At 45.5% G+C, this 22,855-nt stretch overlaps 1 protein-coding gene across 4 annotated transcripts in view; it reads left to right on the top strand.

Moving 5' to 3' along the window:
* Positions 1-22,855, top strand: part of macrod1 (mono-ADP ribosylhydrolase 1) — a 98,797-nt gene that overhangs the window by 65,616 nt on the left and 10,326 nt on the right. For all 4 annotated transcript variants that reach the window (XR_012929010.1, XM_076046672.1, XM_076046671.1 and 1 more), the window contains exons 5-6: positions 3,859-3,975; positions 21,430-21,551. Coding sequence is in view for 3 of the 4 variants with exons in the window: in XM_076046672.1 (XP_075902787.1) it covers positions 3,859-3,975; positions 21,430-21,551 (239 nt within the window). In the remaining variant the exon portion in view is untranslated. The remainder of the gene's footprint in view (positions 1-3,858; positions 3,976-21,429; positions 21,552-22,855) is intronic.

Raw genomic sequence — 22,855 nt, 5'->3', positions numbered from 1 at the left:
TTTTTTTAATATGGAAATGACTGCCTGAAAAGGTTTTTTTTATATACCGTTGTGTAACATGGATTGAATTCATGGTTTATTCATTGCAATCTGTTTGGTGCGTGTCGAATGCATTACGTGTCGCAGGTATTGACAGTCGGAGGGATTTGAAGAACAAGTGTCCTTTGACTGGGTAATTACGCCGCTGTGCCGAAGGCGTCGTTCACCTCTGGTGTGTAGCTGAGATACTTAAAGGGGAGAAGAATTATTATACATGAAAGTAAAGCTTTTCTGTTTTTCAAACAAAAAAAAAACCCAAAATCAATCAGATATTTAATATAACAAGACCTTGCTGGTACAACTTTTAAGTTACATTAAATGAATTACATTAAACAATAAACATAATTTTCAGGAATGCATAACTTTTAACTTTGTTGAAAAACAAGGGTTCAAATTTAGGCAGTAAAATTAATATATAATCCAGCCCTAAAATGAACTTCTACCTGTCTTTGCTGGTTTCTGATCACCTCAGCAGTGTCACATGACCAGTCACGTGTCCATAGAAATAACTCTCTTATTTCTATGGTGCTCAGCAAGTGCGTGTTCTCAACAGACCCCTTCCTTGAGTGACAGTTGCAGAAAGTTCTTCATCTTTTCCTTGTTTATGAATCATTTCAAGGTTTCAAACCGAGCATTTTGCCCTCTGGGTGCTCGAGAGACACTCCGGGGAGATACGCTGTAGGTTCTAAAACTTAAAGATATAAATATTGCTTCTCTTGTTCACAGTCCTTCCTTGACTAATAGATGTGTGCTTGTGCTGTGTCGGCGCTGCGATGAAGGTTCAGAACGACTTCACATAAATCTTTGATTCGCGGCTCCCCTAGCTAGCAAAAAATTCCCCTCAGTTTTTCTGCCTGTACGGAAGTGACAGAAGTCTGAAGCTGCACAGTGGCGTGCGCGGCTCACGCTGGGCCATTACACTGTCTCCAACCGAGTCCGAAGTTACCAGTGGCTGGAAGACGGCTAATGTGGGAAGTCTTCATCCACTGCGAACACAGAGCCAGGTCTGTGTATGGAAGGGGGCAGGAGCCACACGGGGGGGACGAGAAGCTGCGCAGATATTCATTAACCTGCTCCACAGATTCACGCTGAGTTGCAGATGCTTCAGGAACGAGCTCCATCTTTTCTCTTCGCTTCTTGACAAGGAGCTACCCAACCGAAATACAGCAAAGTTCACACTCGGTACAGTTGTGCGTGCAGGGTCTCTGATACTCTGGAATCATTTTCTGGGTCAGTGGTTGGACAGCTCGTTCAACTACAATTTAACTTTTTTAAAAAGTAACAAAAAAAAAGGAAACTTATTCAGAAATTCCAACCAGACATGGCACAGCAGTGAATCCTGACTAGACTGGCAATATGGAGAAGAAGAAAAAATGCGAGCTTGTCTGTAGCTCAAGGTTATGCATATCTCAGACGTAGCCTTGCAGTCAGCTTCCTGTACAGACCAAGAAGCACAAGGTGCAAGAGCCTTTGTGCTGCTTTTTTTTTTTTCAAGTGCAACAATAGCTGAAAGGACAAGCCGCACCTGAGCTGTAGACAAAGGCTGATGCTAAAGAGATTAGCATTGACGCTGTTATAAGGGCTTTTAGTTAGAGCGACAGGTGGTCGGGCTTTGTACACGGAGGGAAGAACTGAAAACAACAGCGAAGGTTATTGGCTGTGGAAAACGTGTTTTCACTTGACTTTGGCTTTGGCAAAGACGACGCTACATGCCAGAGTGCGCGCCACATGGGTGGTGACACACAGCTGATGTCACGCCGCTCCAAAAAAGGAAGCCCCAAGTCAGTCGAACTACGAGTGACAAATTCGACTGGCATGCGAACGAATGCGATGGACAGAGTGGAAGTTTCTGGCCCAGCGGCTTCCTGTGGGCTCGTCACCAGATAGACACATGGCACAAACCAAAATATTGAGACAACAAACCGCATAATGTGCCCGGTTGCCAGTTTGACTGCGCATAAAAATGGCATTTGTTTTGGGTTTTTTTCACCTTTGCAAAGATGCACAAACAGACTTGTAGCCCCACGGCTGCATTTATCTGTCGGAACACAAAGCGTGAAGCAAAACAAAAGGTATTGTAGGTTAATGTTTCAGTCCCATTTCCCTCCCGTATCTCTTCTGATTCTGTTTTTCTTTGCTTGTTTCCTTATCTCCCCGCAGACTACTTTTACATTTGCCGCTCTCCCCCACCCTCCCCCCTCGCTGTCCCCCTCCTCCTCATCCCCCTGCCCCCTTCATCTCTCGCTCTTATCACACTTGTTCTGTATTTCAAACTTGGGCTGCTTCAAATTTAATGCGCGTGTGTGTGTGTGTGCGGCTGTCGCATAATCCCGGCCACACATACAGTCGACCCAGAACGCACACATGCTTGGAGAAAGATATACACTCGCCAGCGATACCTCACAGACGCGTGCTTGTTTGGTTTGTGCACCCCCCCAGGAGGTAGCCGCCGTCTCTCCCAGCTCACCTTTCACACCCTCACACTTGTGCTTAGCGCACAGTGTGGCCCAGTTCAGCGCGGCGCAGTGTGACACAGCACGCCGCGGCTCCGCACCGCATGCGATACGCCGGCTTAACCAATAAAGTTCAGATAACACTAGACCCCCGCCCGCAGCCACTCAGCGTGGTGAAAAACACAGCGGTGGCAGCTGCTCTGGATACAGTGAGGCACAGGCGAGCGCCACAGGCCAACGTCAGTGAGCCGTGACATATGGGCAGCTGTTGCCGTGCTATTTTTTTTTTTTTTTTTTTTTTTCTATCCGACAAGTGCTTGACAAGTCTCGCAGTGTCGTGACAAAAATCACCGATGACTGATGTGACTCAGTCGGGGCGCGTTATGGATTGTTTACACCCAACTTTTTTTTTTTTCTTTCTTTCTAACACGTCGTGTGTCTGAAGTTACAGCAGCGAGCGGCTTAAACGCATGGAAATAATGAAGTGACTGACTGACGCACAAGCTGGGAGCACAAATGATGACATTCAAAGTCCCTCTGGAGTCACAGGAGTGATTTTCTTCCAGTTGTCTCACTGTGCGTCAAATGATTTCCCCGCAGTTTCAGTCCGTGTTTTGTTTTTTGTTTTTTATTCATGCCAAAAGTGTCGGTGAGGGTGCCAATGTTTTTTGTTGTTTTTAAAGAAGGCAAAGCTTTCAAATGACTTTCAAAATTGCGAGTAATGTGAGAGACAGTTCTCATACTCAGCCAATAGTTATTTCAAGAAAGAAGGGAAATGCTTTTGCCTCCAGCTGGAAAATATGCCAAATGTTAAAGTTATTTACATTTGCTTGCAGTCTCAGGAGATGACATTTAAAGAATTTTAATATAGTATTTATTTATTTTTTTTACCATTTTTCTTTTGCAAACACATGCTTGATTTTAGACAAAAAAAAACATAGTACAGAAATATTCTACCGTCGATAAATATTCATTAAGTGGACACAACTACTTAATTGTCCCTCCAGTCAGATTCTATTAATATTAATTTCTGGCAGGATAATGTTTACTCTCTGCTGCCCGTGGGCTGCGACTATTTGAGCCTGCGTATAATCAACATGCATTACGTATCGATATTGTAATGTGCAGACAAACATTAGAGACAGTTTCCAGCTGTGTGGACGTCACATTCAATAGTAGAATAGTCCACTGAGATTTAAGGATAAAATGATTCCAATTAAATGGTTAAAGATCAACAAATTTGCCGCAGGTTTTCTCTTTTACATTTTGGCGATCATACCAAATCAATCTTTGTTGTTGTTGGGTTTTTTTTTAACACGTACGTGTCAGCTGCCTAATATCCTGTATCCCCTCCCACCACCCCCAGTGGACGGAGCGATCCACCGCGCTGCAGGGCCGCTGCTCAAAAAGGAATGCTCCACCCTCCAGGGCTGCGACACCGGAGAGGCCAAGATCACCGGTGGCTACGGTCTCCCAGCCAAGTGTGAGTATTAAATGTTAAGGCGCTCCTGAAACTTTCAGCCCCCAGCGTGGTTGCTCAGTATGGATTTTACTGGGCTGCCTCCAGGTTTTACGTGTGTGTGTAGGGGAGGAGGGAGGGACGGGGTTGACAGTGATGTATGGATTTTGGTAGGAAAACAACAGCAAGCGCTGCACCGACTAAATATAAGGTTAACAGCCCAATGCAGAAAAAAAACAAAACAAAAAAAGTCATAAGGGTTAAAAATATATGTCTGGTATTAGTCATGTCCGTGGTTGCAGCAGGGCTCTAGTAGTTGTTACAAAACACATATACAACTTTGTTCAAATCAGCTTCACTTTTGTTTTGCCACTGGTGAAGGTCCTTTTCCATTTGTAACCTAAACCTCCACTGGCATCAGCCCATCTGTAATAATGGTGCTGACTTCCATTTGGAGCAAAGTGAAACACAGTTATTAAGTGTCACTCGGTTCCGATGTGCGCTGCATCAAAACTGAAGAGCGGCGTGACGGGCAGGGCTTTTTCAGGTGTTTTATTCCAGAGATCCTTGTCCGGTTGTCTCGAGCGAGAGCGTCTGTGCGGCTTGAATAGCAGCCGGCCTCGACGCGTCATCCTGTGGGCCAGTCTGCTAAGCAAGTAATGGATTTATTGCGAAATTGAGCAGTCACGGAGCGAAGCGAACGGGGCTGCAGCGAGACGCTCACACGCTGCGTCTTATTCCGAAACGGCAGCGAGTCACTTTGACCATTATTCTGTCAAATCCTGCGGTTCTGCTTATTGCGCCGCTGGGTTCCCCCTGTCATCACAAAGGTATATTGTGAAGTTAGGAAGCTCATTGAATCTCACTACTGCCTTATCAAGTATCATCCACTTTCCCTTTCACTCGGAAACCACACTCCCTCTCTCTCTCTGTGTATGAAGAGCCGTTCCAGCCTCCCTTGGGCTGTCAGGGACATTCGTCTTCAGCGTTGCCGTTACTCATGAGATCCACTAAGATGTGGACTTGACAGTGATTGACACTGCAAAGTGGCTGGTCATCATAAATTTATATAAGCACATAAGAGCTTTTAAATAAATTACCCGAATCAAATCAAACCAATCTATAGCATGGCGACTGCACAGTAGTAACACTTGTAGCTGTTCCCAAAAATCTATCCAAACAATGACTCAGAAGATCTCGGTCCTGTCATTCGCGCAGCCTTGACACTGGACTCCATCATGAGTCATTAAAAAAAAAAAGGGAAGTTGCAATAAAAAGAAGGAATACTAAGTAATATATCAGCGAAAAAGGAGGAAACCAAGTGGACAAACTGCCTTTGGTGTAAAAAGTATCTGACAGGTGATTGACAATTCATTTTGGCTCGCGTCCTAAACTGTTGACATTGAGGCTTGACGTTTATGATGCACTCTGCAGCCCACCTATACAGACGGTAAGTAAAGGTTTTTCGGTTTCACTTTGGCACGGTTGTTGTGTTGCCAGTCTTTGTGTACAACCGACGGAGAATAACAGACGTTTTCCTGCAGAAACTTCGCTGTGACTCGGCTGCATATTCATGCACCAAGTATACGGAGACCACATGTCCTGCGGTCTTAGCCCTCATGTCTCAAGCCAGACACGGGCCACTCTGGACCTCCTGTTCCATGTTTGTTCCATTTGATGCTTCTCTGCTTTTCATTCCTGTGTTTGTTTATCCCAGAGATGATCCCTCTCCTCCTCCTGTTGACCTCCAGCCTGCACTAGTTGGTCGACAAGCAGCTGCTTGTCAGTCTGGAGCTCAAAGCCCTACTGGATATTTTTTCTCTGCGGGTTCCACTGGGATTTGGGGAGATCTAATCGATACTCAGCATGGATTCTACTGTGAACAATCCCAGGACCTTAGATATGCCGTCTGAGCGCACCTTGTCCATGCTTACAGGCCCTGTTACTACGTTCTGGATGTTCAGACACGTCACATTGGATATATCAGGGATGTTTCTGCACCTCGGCTGCTGTCTACTCCTGTAGACCCCTGCCTCACTGGATCTAGTGCCCGTTCTTGCACTGCCAGGATCAAAGCCTCTGTGCCTGTGTTTTGTAGCTGCTTGGAGTTATTGATGCTCGCCACCTCCTCTGTCTGCTGCAGCTGTAAACCCAGGAATTGTTTTTTCCCTGCTTCTTGGAACCTCAGAATGGTTTGAGAACCGTGGAGGAAAAAGTAGTTGCCGTGTCGCCTTTGTTTTCTATTAAATTATGATCTTTATTTGAAATATCAAAATAATTCCAAATTGCAATTACATGCTCCAAGAGCACAAAATGACATTTTCAAATAACCACCAAGCCTTTAATGCAAGGGGGCTCTAGAGGTAAAGCGTTGGCAATTTGTGGCTTAAAGATTTAATTTTCCTTTCCGCTCGGCTTTAAAATACTGTGCATTAACACAGCAGCCACGAACCCTTGAACCGCATACTCACTAGCATTTTCAAGACAAATTGCTATTCTGGAAGGCAATGGAGGAGAAGAATGCTTTTATAACAATTATAACAAATTCATTGCCAACCAAACCATATATTCTGTGACAAAAAATTTAAATTGCCACTGAAAAAACAGGAGCCACTTCTGAGGATGCAGCTGTCTTTTTTTCATTCAAGGTTTTAGTGTATTTCCTTTGACCTTCAGGTCAAGAATTGCCTTTTTTTTTTCCTTCTTGTCTTGTCTTGGGAAGGTTATATTATAAGTCGAAAATAGGAAGTAGAATATATTTCCAGAGTTTCCCTGTTCACTATATCATCCATTAGTTACTTTATTTTAGAGAAATCAATACACATTATTCATTGTAATGCTATGTGACACTCATCTAGCTCAGCCTTGGGTATTGGAATTAACTTTCCACACAGGGGAGACTAAAACATTTTCAATGAACAACAAACAAATGAGACTGAAAACAATGTGGTGCAGGACCAACTTTCCGCTCTAACCTCAGCAGGAAGTGCGTGTGTTAAGTGAGGCGTCGTGATGAATTGGGCACTTCCTGTGTAGAGGCTTCCCCTGGAGCCAGACAGTGACGGTGGTTAAGGAGGATGATGCTGTAAGATGAGCCGCCTCATGGGACAGCAGCTCCAGGACATGGATGAATGGCTGAGGAGGACAGTGACAGGCTCAAGACTGCTGAATGGCTGCATTCAGTCGTGAGAACGCCGTCATTTTGGCAGCTAGCGCGGGCAGAGGGACAGTGGCGAAATGGAAATGGGAAGGAGGCAGATTGCACAGGGATCCTTATCAGTACAGTTTGGCTTCACGAAAAATAAATGAAAGTTTTATAGCAGCCACTCACGTGTGCAACATCTGACTATTCAGGACGATCTCCAGACTTGCCCGCTGGTTCAGTGTTACATGCGGCTCAAGCCTGTGAGCAGCAACTTTCATCTCCAGACCTGCTTCAGCGCATCAACTCCCTTAAGATAGCACTAATATACAGAATGTGTTCGCTCCAGTCTGCCTCTGTGTGTGTGTGTGTGTGTCTGTGTGTGCGTGTGCGTGTGTGTGTGTGCGTGTCCGCCCATGCGCATGTGTTTGTGAGAGAAACGTTAAAGGCGCACCGACACTGTGTTATGGGCTTTTTGCTTCCAGGGAGACTTTCAGTTCTCAGTGAAAAGGAGAGAGGAGAGAAAGAAGAGGCCTGATAAAGACACGCTCAAGGCGGCGTGAGGCGCGGGAGCAGAAGAGGTAGATAAAAAAGAGTGGAGCAGTCATAAAAAATACAAATAAAAATAAACAGCGTAGGTTAGATTACGGACGTGAGGGACGCTATAAATAGAAGGGAATTAAGGGGAGCTCTCGCATTCTGTGCGTGTGAGTTTGGGTGCGTTGCCGCCTTGTGTTTAGATGAGCGTAGCTGCGACTGAGCCCCTGCCTCTTCCCTCTCAACTCGACGTATTTCATTGTGAAGTGTGCCACTGTACTCCCGGCGCTTTATTTATTTGCACCTCTGTTGCGCGAAGTGAGGTCGACCTACATTTGTATCCGCTGTGTGCGATGCTCATCGTGATGCTGCCACCCTCCGAGGCCACCTGTGACTGTCTGCCAGCACCAGATGTGTTTGACCGGCCCGGCCGGCCGGCTGAGTGCCTGTGTGTGTGTGTGTGTGTGTGTGTGTGTGTGTGTGTGTGTGTGTGTGTGTGTGTGTGTGTGTGTGTGTGTGTGTGTGTGAGGCTTTTCACCCTCATCTGCATATGCAGGGAGGGATGTTGCCCGCCATGTGCTCCGGAGCCGCGCTCTCGCTCAAAATACAATGTCCCCGGAATAATTCAACACGTGACCGCCCCGCCGCTTAAGCAGTCACAACGGGGCCTGATTACCTCGTGGCGGCAGGGAGGGAGAATGAGGTAGGGAGGGGTGAAGCGGCAACAATGGACGGGAGGCTAAAGGGGGATAACAAATCCTGGCGGAGGAGCCGTGTGAGAGCAGCGAAATGGAAAAGGAGCACAGGATGGAAAATGCATCCTGACAGCAAGAAAAGGCAGGGGGCTTGAGAGACAGGTCCAATCTTCCGGCCAATTCTTTGATCGTGATTTGTGTGCGCACGTCGACAGATGCAGGAATTTTTCGAGGGCGGCGGGGGATGGGGGGCTCTGACTCACACGTCGCCAAATTTTCAAGGGGGAGCCGCCGTCAGAGTGTCCGTCGAAGCCATCCCGCAGCAGCCCCCCTTTATCTCGCTGCATCTCAGCGCCGTAACCTAGCAACACCTGAGGAACTCTTTAGCAAGAGTTGCATGCAATATGGGTATGTTGACACACGGCAGCTGGGAAAATTACAGAGTAATCTGCGCCTGGGATGGCGTTATCCGAAAAAGCTAAAGGCGTATAAATGTGCAATCAGGGAAGTTTTGGCGGTGCGCCGTTTCATTTGGGGCTCAATTACAGCTGGAGATCGGACTGCGCGGCCGCTTTCACCACTTTTTGCTGAAGTGCCGCGGACGGCGCTCGCTGTAAGACGTGCACCAAATGACAAAGCCGGCAGACGCCAGCCATTATGGTAATCACTTCGCACAGTGGCAAAAAAGAAAGATAGAATATAAAAAAATAGATTGATTTGCTTTTCTCTGGACTTGATTTCAGATCAATATTTTAGGAAAATTCCTAATAGTCACTGCAAGGGTCCACTCAAGGCTGGTAGTACACAAACCCAGGATGCCCCCCCCCCACTCAATTTCAGAATTCTGATGTAGCATTTCAATACAAAATTCCTCCAAATTTTGGAATTTGGTAATTTCCTTCATTGGTTGGTGTACTAGGAGCCTGAAATGGAACCATGGAGTGACATTGCAGTGGGAATTTCCCCCAAAATCTTTATCTAAAATCAAGTACATTATAACTGGAAAGTGACAATTTTTGGAGGAGCTTTATTTTGAAATGCTACATTGGTATTTTCCCCTGGGTTTATGCACTACCAGCCTGAAGTGGACCCTTCAAGTGACAGTTTGGATTTTTTTTTTCAATTTCTTGCTGTAAAATCAGGTACAGTACAACAACAGAGAAAAGCAATTTTATCTCTCTGCCATTGTGCGAAGTGATGACTGTCATGCCTGGTGTACACAGATCTGGCAGAGTGTCTGCTGGATTTGACTGCTTCTGTCGTACTGTTGGCAGCCTCGACCGCGGTCACAGGTGTGTGCGTGTGTGTGAGTGTGAATGTTTTACGCGTGTTTTGTGGGGTTGTCAGAGACGGGAGCGTGGGCTGAATGTGTTGTCCCGACAACCCCGGCGCCCCAGAGCTCACCTGTGTACCGATAAACACAGCCGTTCCCCAGCCGGCCCCCTGCTCTCCCCTGCCGCGGACGCCTTGTTACTGTGGTGTCACACACCGGGGAGGGACGGTGCCCCGCGGACGGCTCTGAGGAGACTGGCAGAGGGAGAGATTATTGACGACACGGGGACGGCAGCCTCGTTATTATTCACATCCAGTGTACGGCAGCGTTCGGCCCCGCCGAAGTCGATACGTACGGAGACGTGCGGGCCAGGCATTTGTGAGTTACTGGTGTGTAATCGCCGCCGCGCGGAAGGAGGAAAAAAAACGCGCGCGTAAACTAAAATGGGGGAGATAAATTAATATGCCGGCAGACAACGGCACGCCTTTGTAGTTCCTCATGAACGTATCAAAGCTGCATTATTTTGTGGGGCCGCCGGCGAGTTTTCCAGCTCCTCTCGTTGAAAAAAAAATGAATAAATTAATAAAATGTAAATTGGAAAAATCCTGAAACTAAAAGGAAATCTAGCGGAGCGGCGAGGTAAAACCCGAGGTCAGTGCTTTTAATATGAACTGGATTGGAGGGTATAATTACCATGCGCAAACTCCATCTTAAAGGCTACAATAATGTCAATGCCGTGTTCGTGACCGCAAGTCCCGCTAATGTATAAAGTCTGACTTCATGGCTGATCATTGGCTGACAGGACAGGATGTCCATGTGATCGTGTGAAAGCATGTATTTAGATTCAAGGTGATGCCAAATAAAAAAAAATGGAGAGATTGGGAAGAAGTCAGAGGCAGTTTAGCTCGTGAACTTAAGTACATACAGTGTTATGCAGCATTCTCGTTTCCCTTAATGATATTCCCCTGCATCAGCTGACCTTGAGTCTTGGCGGCTGCTCCAGCTGTCATTGCACTTGATTGGCATCCCAGTATGAAGTCCTTGGAGCATTTATTTGACTTGATTTTACTCAATTGAATGTTTTTGCTTATTTCATGTCTGCAGTTCTTTCAGACGCACTCAATATATTTCAGTTTTTCTCCCCGCTGCTTTCCTGTCGACTGATTTGTGGCGTTGTTTTTTTTTTTTAAATTTATTTATTTATTTTAAATCTCCCACTGTTGTTGATATGTATGAGGGGCAAAACACTGCACTAGTAAACATTGCTGCAGAATTATTTGAAAATAGAGATTGCCTCAGTTTTTCTAGTTAGAGACATTCTGCTCATTATTTCTCATATAGATTAGTGTCTAAACTATCCAAAATTAATCCAAACTCAAATAACTGTTATGAATAGAGTGAATGCAAATGAGTCATGGACTTAACAGCAGCATTTAGCATCTTCTTGAACAGACACAAACATCAGGCCAGTTTGTTTATTTGGTCCGCCCCAGTGCAGGCATTAGCTGACGCTGATTATCTTCAAATATCATAAATCCAGCTGATTATTCGGTCGGCCAATTAATCCGTCTGAGTCGGATGTGCAGCGATCTCATGCATCCAGTCAATGCGAACGCTCCAAATGGTCTCGACTGGAACGACGGGCGGAACTCTTCTCATCCAAACTGTAAACCGTGTTTTGATTGAAAATCTGCTTTGTTTTGTTAAGTCTTGTTCCGTCTTTCCCCTTATAAAAGATAAGATTGCTGAAAAAGTGTTGAGACGGGCGGAAGTCACGCAGTCAGAGTTGTCAGAGGGAGTGAAGACGGAGGCGGCAAAAAGAAGGGGGAAAAAAGCCCAGAAAGAGGAAGTGCTGAAGGAAGAGGAGAGGTACAAAGCGAGAGAGATATCACTCTGTCAAGCGGCGGCTCTTTTTGCGGGGCCGCTCTTCCCTCCCCGTCTCCCAGTTTCTGTTCCCTCAGTGACCAATTACCGCTAATTAAAATCCTCACTGCAGCTCGCTCTCCCAGGCTCCCCCTCTTCTTCCTCTCCTCCAAGACCTCCATCTCTCTGCCTCGCCTGTCACCACCACCCCCACCCCCACCTGCCAACCCCCCTCCTCCATCCTCCATCCTCCATCCTCCCGCGCTCTGTTTCTCTTTCTTTGAAGACGCGACGGCTCTGCCTGTTGCCGTCGCCGGCTTAAACACCTTGTTTTCCTCTTCTTCTCTCATCTTCTGTAGCCACCTTTCTTCTGCCACTTTCCACCCTCTCCACCCCCTCCAACCACCCCACTCGCCTTTTTTCCCCCCTCTTTTTCTCGGCTCTTTCAAACTTCTGTATTTGCACCCTCGCCAGCCCCTCCCCCACCCCCTCTCCTCTTCCTCGTCTTCTTCCTCATCATCATCGTCTCCCCTCGTATCTCGCTCCCATCTTCCCCCCGCCTCGACTCTCACCTCCTCCCTTCTGTTCGTCGTCAGCAGCGAGGTGTCTTTGCTCGTGCTCGAGACTTGACAAGGCTCTGGGCTACAGACTCGCACGCTGTGATACCTCGCTAGTTGAGTTTGGATTTTTTTTTTTTCTTTCCAGCTCCTCCTTTTTTTTTTTTTTAACAAGGTTGTCGACATCTTTGCTTCCTCTTGCCACGGCGTCAGCAGTGAGATCGCTCAAAGTGTTAAAAAGCTTTATCGAAGCTGTCATCGCTGATACTGATGATGAACGCCGTACTGCTGCTGCTGATGAGGATGATGAGGGTGATGATGATGATTGCAACTCCACCGGCAGCAGCACGACTGGTGTTAATTCGCTTGCTTAATTCATTCTCCTTGAAGGGGGGAAAAGGCTCCAGTGTTGTGCGGCTCTGGGAGAGTTGCAGAGCCAGAAGCGCTTTTTTGATGAAAAGAATTTATCTCCGCGCCTTCCAACGCAGGCATGTTGTTCCCCGTTTGGTCCGGCCTTGTCCTCCTGTTGAGAGGAACCGCCCCGCTGTCTTTTCCGCCCACAGAAAAGGTGGTAGGAGAGAGGGCAAGCTGAAGGGCCCTTTACAAGACCCCAGCCTTCCTTTTGAGCCCGGGCCAGCGTCGGGATTTAAGAGGTGCAGATCGCTTCGCTGAGCACAAACTGTGGGCCAAAGCGCACAAAGGAGCAGCCAGCCCCTTTTAACTGCGCGCTACTTCTTTAAAGGCAAATAAAGGGAGAGGGGCGAGGGACAGATGGAGGCTTGGGGAGAGGGAGGAGGCATCAAGGGGGGAGGACGGAGGACGGACGGGCGTTGAGAAAAGGACAACGGGAGCGGTGACTCGCGGCCTCCCAGGTGAAAATTGGAGGTCAATACGGGGGCGGAGCTGGAGGCGGAGGAGGAGGTGGGCCCGGCCCGAAACATCGGCAACGCTCCGATAGCAAAAAACAGTCAGGACAAAAGAGAGCGCGGACAAAGGCGGGCGTCAACCGGATGGCGGCCAGTCGAGTTCTCTTAAGGTTCCTGCCAGCGTGACGCCCACTTATGAGATGCATCACACACACAGTGTGAACCCATGTCACTCACTGTGCTCCTCCTCCTTCCTTTCGTGCTGCTGGTTTCACCAGTTCGGCCTTGTGGTCGAGTGTCTTCCCTCAGAGTGAGAGGTTGTGAGTTTGATCACCTGCCGAGTCACAGCAAAGAATGTTTAACCGGCGCCCGCTGCCTCCCTGGCCTGGCACTCAGCATCAGTGGCTGGATCAGCGTTTCTCAAGTGGTGGTTCGCAGCCCAGTTTTTTTTTTTTTTTTTTTTTCGTGAGCTGTTTTCCTTTTTTTCTTTCAGAAAAGTTTTTTTTTAAAATAGGGGCGACATGGTGGTGCAGCAAGAAGGTTGCGGGTTTGACTGGCTTACATCACCCAATAATTCCCAATTGAAGCACTGCTGCTGCTGCTCAGCCTCCTCCGCATTTGAACTAAATCGTCACATCCCAAGGGATGTGACGATTAGTGGGTCTTTGACTTTGAAAGGTTTCACTTTGTGTCGGAGTATTTTCTCAGCCTGCCAATTGTTAAACCTGCGTCAAGCCTTGTCTGTAAATGAAAGTAAATCTGGTCCTTTGTCTGGTCTCTCTGCAGTCCGGCTAAACGGAGTTTCTGTTTTGTACTGGTAATCTCGTTTTAATGATTGATTCATGATGTTTCACGCTGATGAAAGGGCTCGTCAATATCCTGCTCTCGCTGATCTGACACCGCCTTGTACTTGGGGCGTAACACTGAAGAAAACCACGCGGAACAATAGCTTTTTTGTGAGCGCTGTCTTAGAGAAGATGGCTCCAATTAACAGAACAAAATGAGGGAGAAGAATGAAAATATCTAGCAACAGAGGTCGCTGTAGACATCATTAGCCTGAACTAACTATAAAAACAAATTCTGGCTAATTTAATACATGTGGCATCTTTATAAGGTAACCTCATAATAATCATTCCAATTTAAGGCTGCAGTGGAACAATAAAAAAAAAAAATCAATGCTTTATTTAATTACGCTTTTACATTCCCACACGATGCTCTAGTTCCAGTTGTCTTCTACTTTATGACTTAATGGAACCGATGCTGTAACGTCCACCAGTCACTGAAGAGTCGCTTGTCAAAATAAATCAAGAGGCTAACGCGTGTTCGACGCCGGGTCGCGATTCTCCACCCTTCTTCTCTGAAGGTCGATCTCCGCTCCTCAGAATGCGTCACTGAAACGTTCAACCTCAGAGTCCGCCGTTGGTCCGCGGCTCAAGCTCATGACGTCCACCTGCCTGGTCTGGTATTTAAAGCCATTTGCATGTCATAAATCCACTCCTTGCACACTTAACACGCGCACATGACACCCTGTAACGGCATGATAGCATGCAGGCATTATGAGCTTATTTCATGTCACAGCCATGAAAAAAAAAAGAATACGTGTGTGTGTGTGTGTGTGTGTGTGTGTGTGTGTGCGCGCGCGCATAGATACACACATATGTTTCTTTGTTTTAAACATCAGAAAGTAATATTCTGCTCTCTCAGGGGTCTCCATTATTACATTGCACATGCAGCTGGGAACTACATGGCAGGAAATGTATTTGTGTCCACTGGATGCATATCATATGTTCTCAATGAGTCTGGAATAAGGTGTGCTGCCAGGAGGTCTTTGTGCTTCAACATCCAACGCCATTGTTCAATTGATTCAAAAACCTCTCGTCTAGAAAATTCACAACACCGACTTGCTTTTGTGTGCGTTAACCTGCACATTCACACCTGCGCTCACTGTCATCTTGTTGTGCCGCCTCGAGTCCTAACAATGGCACGATTCTAACAATCACTGTCCTCGGGTCTACTAGCTTTAAGACAGTACAATAGACGGTGGTTTTAAAGATATGTTCTATTAATGTCTTCCATGCACAGCTTATTTATTGGCATCCTCATCTGAACTCGGAAAATCATTAAGTGAGCTGGATGAATGGAAGAATAGAGGTTGGATGAAGTTGTTGTTTGAATTTGATCTGGAGTTTAGTAATCAGCTCAAAGGCTAAGATGTCATAATGCTATATTCTTGTCATCACAGGGAATCGATTTTTCCAAAGTAATTCTGCATAACATATTTGTGCATGCGTAGTAGTGCATAATATATTTACAACTAGGATTATTGAGATAAGGCAGCATAGTGTGAACTTACACGTACAGAAGAACAAAAAAGAATAGACGGAGTCTCTGAGGAAAAAAAAGAAAGCAGGGATTAATTTAATATAATATAGCAAAAAAAACTGATTTTCTTTAATTTTTCTTGAGATAATATGACTATTGTTTGACGCCATAAAAATAGGAAATGAGAAATTAACTCTGAAACATTAAATTGCGTGTTGAGCCTGGACGCAAAACAAACTTTGTGTGGAAATCTGGCAATGGAGCTGTAGTGAATCATGTTATCGAGCAGTAATTGTGTCCCTGAGCACAAAGCCTGATAGGAATAATTTAGTGTTGCGAGAACTCGGTTGGCCCAAACAAATTGTCTGCGCCGTCCCACAGCAATCAGCGGAATGAGCTGGCCCCTTCACCTGGAGCCGGGCTGAGTGGCAGCGAGACGCTGCATTTGTGTCGTCATGTTGATGCTCGGCATGAGCTGCTGCTGCGAGACTCTGATGGTGTAACAGCCCCGAGCACAACTATCACAGTCTCACCGCCACTGCTCCTCCGAAATGTGCTCTAGCGAAATGCTAGAGTCCATAGCAAACTGCTTTTTTTATTTTTACACTCAGCATAATCAGCTTTATTTGTAAACAACATATAATATTATAGATGATGATAATATTTGGAAAATGTACTAAATCTGTTTGTTTAGCTAAAATTAATGAGCAATGCTGTTCATTTCCACTGAATGCAGCTGAATGAATTGCTGCTCGTACCACAGGGATGGTGCAGGAGAAAAAAGAAGTGGCTTTGAAGTTATGACTTTTTGAATTTTTTCCTCAGACCTTCAGCTATAAATGATGCAAAAGTGCCTGTAATGCCTTTGTTGGTGCTTTTAGATACATGCAAACTCACACACACACGCACTCTTTCATGTCACACCCCCTCCGCCGCCTGTTTTCAGACACGTGTTCCGTGCACACCACCCGACACGTTCGCCCCTTCACACATAAATCCCCCTCACATCCCCAGCAGGCTCTGCTAGCTTTCTGCTCCCCTCCACCTCACCGCCTCTCTCCTTACCTGCCTCCCTCCCTCCCCTGGTGTTTTCCGCCGGCAGGAAGAGCGAGGTTGGCGTGGAGGTTTTCGATGGGGAGGTGTTGATGTATTGTGGAACTAAAGCAACCCTGCCGATCGATAATGTAAACAGGAGCAAAGCGAGGCGGTAAATAAGGCTGACTCCTGACAGAAGTGTCTACCTCAGGTGACAGAGAGAGAGTGGGGGGTGAGGGGGTGAGGGGGGCGGGTAAGAGGAATGTCTAATGGATCGAGGGCCGGGCGTTTGGTGGTGGGAGGGAGGGCAAGGATGCAGGGCCAGGGAGGATAATGGAAGAGTGGCACGGACGAGGGAGAAGAGGGAGTAAAGCGATGGGATTGGGGGGGATGGCCAAGGGGCGATGTGGAGGGGAAGGTAATGGGGGTGAGAGGAGAGGTGGGAGGACCGGGTGAGGTAATGGCCAAAGCAGGGAGGTGAGGAGAAGAGTGATGACAAAGGACGCAGAGAGACAAACAGGGAGGTGGAGTGATGGGACGGAGAGAGAGAGAGAGAAAGAGAGAGAGAAAGAGAGAGAGAGAGGCGAACAACAAAAAATTAGTGGGTTCAGGTTAAGCACGTTGCAGCACAAAAGTGTGCGTGTGTGTGTTGAGGGGGTCACACTGACATTTAGCGAATGACATGCAGATGAATGACCACAGAGTGACCTGCACATGCACACGCGCGCACACACACACACACGCCATTTGGAAACGCGCGTGGCCGAGTCTTGAACCTGGCCAGTGCTGAGCGAGCGCCGCACTGATGCGTCTAAAAGCGGTGACTCACGTTGCACACTCCAGCTCCCGAGATAAACGATCAGAGAAACAATTTAACATGCGCACAGAATTTCTCTCAACGTGTCAAGGTTTCGCTGTTATTAAAGTGTTATTACACTTTTCAAATGTTTTCAAACAGAAAATGCGTCGCTGCTGCGTCTGTGAAAATTGGTCGAGGCCGTCTTTTTCTGCTTTTGCCCGTGCCACTTTTCACAGTGGGCAGTTCTGGAAATCAACCCTTTATGATGTCACAAAGGGCGCTGATCCATTCCAGATTTTTGATCCTCTGTCTCAGACCACCTTGCTGTCTCACTTTTTTTTTTTTTTGGTTTTTTAGATTTTAAACATGTGGAATGGAAATGGAAACGATTGCCAGCAGCTCGCAGAAACTGTACTTTTCTACTGGAGGGTGTAAACAGAGAGCTAAAACAGCTGTATCCAGACATGTGTAGGGTTTTGTTTTGTTTTTTTGTTGTGCTTTTTTATGTAATCAGTGCTGCACCACTAGAGTCCAGTGTGAAAAATAACAATCTCAAAATAGGAATATTATTGGAATGTGGAATGTGTCATTTGAATTGTACTAGCACAATTGTTTTTCTCCTTCTGCCCTCCCAGCTGCTTGTTTGAGCGGCTGCAGCTGAAAGTGCTTCGCCGCTGTGCATTTTCACTAATTCGCATGTTCTAATCTGTCTCCATCGCTATTTAAAGAGCAATGTGCCGCATGGTCAGGTACTATAAATAAAAACGTTGCTGCACTTGCAGTGGTGAATCACAACTGTGAATCAGCCCGCAGTCGGTTCTCGGAGGCTCTCAACTTGATAGTTTCAGCTGTTTCTTTCTGGGGCTGTTTGGTCTCGGGTGACAGTTTAATGTTGGGTTTTCTGTCGGTTCTTCTGCAGCTACTTCAGAGTAGCTGTCGCTTTGCTTGTCACACTAATGTCAACTTGTCCGCTACCGTCTGTCACCGTGCCTTATTTCTGGCAATGTTTCTTTATTAGTCATTGTCACTGTTAAATTCATATGTCATCACATTCCTAACAACCCACTGGTGACCAAACTGCTGGAGGTTGCTTTGCCAACCTTGCCTACATCAGATGTCCACTTTGCATACTTTGCGTTTGTTTGTGCCTTTTAGATCTGTCTTTATTTCCTATTTTTCAGATAATCTTTCCCTGTATGATTTCTCTGCCACTATTGATTATCTTTCCCACACTAAAGTGTTCTGTTTACCATCACGTCATGCTTTAGGTGGCTGCAGCCCCCGGCGTGTGAGTGTGATGAGCTTTCTAAACGCTCTTCACAGTCCTGTAAGACCCATAAGGCTTAATAGGTGTGATGGAAATATGGTAATGGTGGTTATTTAAGTCTATGCGCGCTGCTCTTTCTGGGTCACTCTGTTATTGAATGCAGTGCGCCTGATTTATCAGCGTTACAGCGAGAATATAGTTAAGAAGATTCTATATTGGAACCTTGTGGTTATGTGTGGGTCAGTTGAAATGGAACTGTTCAATGGGTCATGGCTGGTCGTTGCTGCTGGAATCTAAACTGTTGAGTTTAAGGACTTTGTTTGAAAGAGAATTAGGATTTATTTTACATTAACATTTTCTTTCGAAAGATGGTTTAATTCCAACACAACTGCAAAGTATTTGTGTGAACCAGTTCCAACCCACCGCTTCGGGGTTTGATTGTCCACCTCCCGATTGAAAGTGTTTTCCAACTTAAGGGCTGATTGAACAAACTCTCTGCCTCTTGCAATAGGCCATTCCCATTTGTTCTAACTAGCTGGACGGCAATACAAGCACCTTACCAGCGAGGAGGTCACGGCTCACTAAACTCCTGCCAAAGCCAGTCAGAAGTAAAGTAAGTCAATAAAATGAAGACATATTTTCCACCTAGAAAAGCATCCAATGCCATTTTTAATTCTTCATTTGAGGTGGAAAAAGCCATTAATTTCCAATAAAGCTGTTAGGATAGTTGCGTCTACACTGAACTCATGAAGGCACACAGTTGATTCCTTTTTTTTTTCCTTCTTCTTCATCTTCCGTTTCTCTAGTAGTTTCGCCACACATTTACTGAAACTGACTTGGAATGGTCTCCACGGAGTCCTAAATGAAAACACTCTCCTTTGTAGGGTGGCAGTATGGATGAGCAGGATGGGACTGAGTGATCCGGTTACTGTTCAAGGACTGGCGAAAATAAGGCGTCTCTGACTGATGTTGGGCTGTCGGCTTGTAACGAGACCTGCAGACAGGGCGGCGATAAGCTGTTCAAGATCTAAACACATCTTGATAGAAAAGAGAGTCATCGGGGTTATCTGGTGTTAGTGTTAGATTGATAGGGTGTGTGTTCCAATGACAAAGATAATGCGTTACTATAGACAGGCTGCAGGAACACACACAAAATATGGGCAAGTACGAGGGGAATTTTTTTTTGTCTCGGCCATAACAGATAAGTTTTGTTGTGAAAGTGTTCCGCTGCTGGAGCAGATACAGCGTAAATATTTGATAACTTATGCAACAGGAGAATATTATTATCTTAGAAGCATGCGGCGTAAAGTGATTTCTCAGGGACCAGGCTCTCCTTCATCAGCCACTAGTTTGAAGGAGTGTCAGATTATTCAGACAAGTTCCTTTGAATCCATATCTTTGGAGCAACGCGAGTCTGTAGTGCAGACTTTCATCCAGGGGACACACGCAGGCATCAGAGCACATCCTGGCTGCCTGTGTAATCATTATAGAAGGACGGGGAGATATTGAATATATATTTATATATATATATATATTATTTTTTTTTAAAAGAAAAGGGAAAAAATGACTTAATTCAGCAGTGCAGTCGGAGGAAATATGTTCTCCAAAACACAACTCTCTGCTGTGAATAATTTAAACATGAGAGAAAAGTGGGGATACACCTTCGCACAGCAAGCCACTGGAGGCAGCTGCACTCACAAACATCACGCTTACATGCTGTCTCCTTGTGTAATCTATACCATAGTTTGTGTTAGATCAGTGACAGCACTATAACAGAACACATACATCATATGATGAAAGGTTTGAGGCAAAAAAAATATTCACATTACATGTATTTATATTTATTTTACTTTAAGCGTCTTGTCGATGCTGAGATTAAGTGTGATTTCGTCAAGGAGCCGACACGAAGCTGCAGAAAGAGATACAAAGGGAAACCAAATACAATTCTCACACACAACACAAAATTAGCATTTAAAGAGAACAATTTATGAGTTTAAAGTGAAATTCATCTTTGACTCGCCCGTACCTGACTAGGGAGCTAAAAAGTAAACCAGAATCTACTTGGTGCCTTTCATTCCACATTTAGAGGCATTGAAGTCGAGTTTCAGGTCATTTTGCAAACAGATTCCTGGCTGACAATGCACAATACCCACAAGACCTGTTTCCAATTTCTATCTGGCCTCGGGGTCAGAATAAATAATCAAGTCCTGAGAATGGATGAACGTGGTTCCCTGCTGTGTAATAAAAGCATATTGGCAGCATTAAGGTGCACCAGGTGTTGCTCAGCAGTTGCATGTGTGTACAGGAGGCCACCTTAGTTTAAAGCAAGTGAAATAATAATCTTTATATACATGATATTAATACCATTTACATGGTTACAGATCATGTTAGACTTCAAGTAAAACACACTGTTTTTTCAGCAGGTTTATCACATGCATTGTGAATTCAGAGGGTAGTCAATAAAACTTGTATTTGTAAGAGTGAATTACTGGAGCTCCCTGTGTTGCCATCAAAAGTGATTTTAATGAGCTGTTATTTGTGTGTACTGATGTGTTAAGGCACTCTGACAACACGCTGAGGGTTTGTGTGGCTGTTGCTCCGTCGACACTGTTTTCTCATTTCTCTCCCTATCATCCATTCACTCTGTTTATTTATTCATTCGGTGGAATCGAACTGCTTCTTATTTCCAGAGACCAGCGCAGGGGAAAAGAAAAAAAAAGAACAGAAAATTAGAAAAGAAAAGAGAAAACCCACCAGCTCAAAATTATGAAGTCAAATGTCTTCTTCAGAAGAGAAATACAAACTCAATGACACTGTCAACGGGGAGCAATAAACACGCAATTAGGAATTTAAAATTTTGAAGTTGAAGTTTTGTGTATGTGTCCGAGTCAATTCAGCGAATATGGAATCCCTGACGTGCTACTGCACTGTTCTGAGATTACATCTAACACATGGCAGCATGAACACGTCACACATACAACTGTGACGCATCCGCCTGCGTAAAAAGAACAAATAATGACTAAAAAATACTTTGGTGTGTTCATTGTTTTTCATTATTGTATGTTCTCATCATATCGGTGGAAGAAAAAGGCCTGTTTGTTTTTCTGCCTGCATCTCCGCAGACGTGATCCACACCGTTGGACCAATTGCACAGGGAAGGGTCGGAGAGGAGGAGAAGAAAACCTTGAGGGCTTGTTACAGGAACAGCCTGGAAGCAGCCGCCAGCAGTGGAGCTCGCTCTGTGGTGAGGTGGATGGATGGATGGAGGGGTGGATGGGTCGGTGGGCGGATGTAAGATTTGATTTGAGAAACTGGGAATTAAATGGAAGAGAACCTCTTAAGTCTTTAAAATTTCGGTGTGAAAACAGAGGCGCGGGGAAGCAGCACGAGAGGGAAAACAAGAAAAAGCCCGAGATAAACCGGAGCTAAAGCAGAGATTTGTCCGAGGAAAATAAAAAGGATTTATTAAACACGCCACGTGGGAACTTTCACAGTAGACCGAGGTTTTGTGAAGACAAAAAAGAAACACCGAGGCAAAATGACAACAAAGTGAAACGTTCACTGGAGGACAACAGGCTCAGAGAAGCTGGCATAAAAAGATAAATGTGCGTTTGTTTTGCCGCTCGTGCAGAATTTAAATCAGACCTTGCAACCGTTTTGTTTTGTCCTTTGTTTGTTTGTTTTTTCACTTTATAGCGTCTCATTTTGCTGCGTCTTCTTCAGTGTGACAGCGGCCTCGAGTGTCCAACTATAGACTGGGAGGTCCTGGTTTTGATAGATCCATAGCCAGAAGGCTTTGACTGCATATTGCAGTAATTTTGATCCACCAAAATAGTCTGTGTGCCATCTGTCAAAAGGTTCAACTTTGTTGTCATTATGCAAGCATAACAAATTTTTTGAGGATTCGGACTCGGCTTTAACACAGAAAGAAAACCTAAAAATATAAATGCAATATTCATATTGCACACATGCTAAGCTAAAAAAGTAAGATATAGAATATAAAAGATATTCTTATTGAGAAGTAGTTCCTGTGTCCCCTGATGTCTTTCCATCATGAGGACTCTCCAGGACTGCCGCCCAGTGGAACAAACACCTCAGGATCTGTCCGTACCGCAAGCTTTTGACAGCGGCTTGAAAATCTGCCAGATTGGATTTGCTTTGAGGAGTGTCGGCCACATTCCTCAAGCGGCAGCAGCGTCAGGCATGAACCTGCCAGACAAGGTTCTCAATTACTTTAAGTTACAATCCATAGATTTTAAATCAAAGGCCATTTTTTACGTCACTGCGCTGGCAGTGGCTGCCGCCTGATGCATGATGGCCTCAGGTGGGCCTTCGGCACATTGGTTTCTGCGCCTGTTTGCTGTGAAAACAATTAAGGAGGAGCGACAAAGTAAATCTCTTTAGCTTCAACACAAACAGCCAGGCCGAAAATGATGCATCAGGATCAATACACAAGCAGGAAGTTCGCATGCTTTCCTAAACCAGAGGCAGACGAAAGAAGCTCGCTTGAAAACACCTCGCAAGACACGAGGTTGACTTCTTTAAGGT

The sequence above is a fragment of the Nelusetta ayraudi genome, unplaced genomic scaffold (assembly GCF_046127955.1).
Source record: "Nelusetta ayraudi isolate G7.1 ecotype Tasmania unplaced genomic scaffold, CSIRO-AGI_Nayr_v1 ptg000090l, whole genome shotgun sequence".
Taxonomy (NCBI): Eukaryota; Metazoa; Chordata; class Actinopteri; order Tetraodontiformes; family Monacanthidae; genus Nelusetta; species Nelusetta ayraudi.
This window is presented reverse-complemented; position numbering and strand designations above follow the sequence as displayed.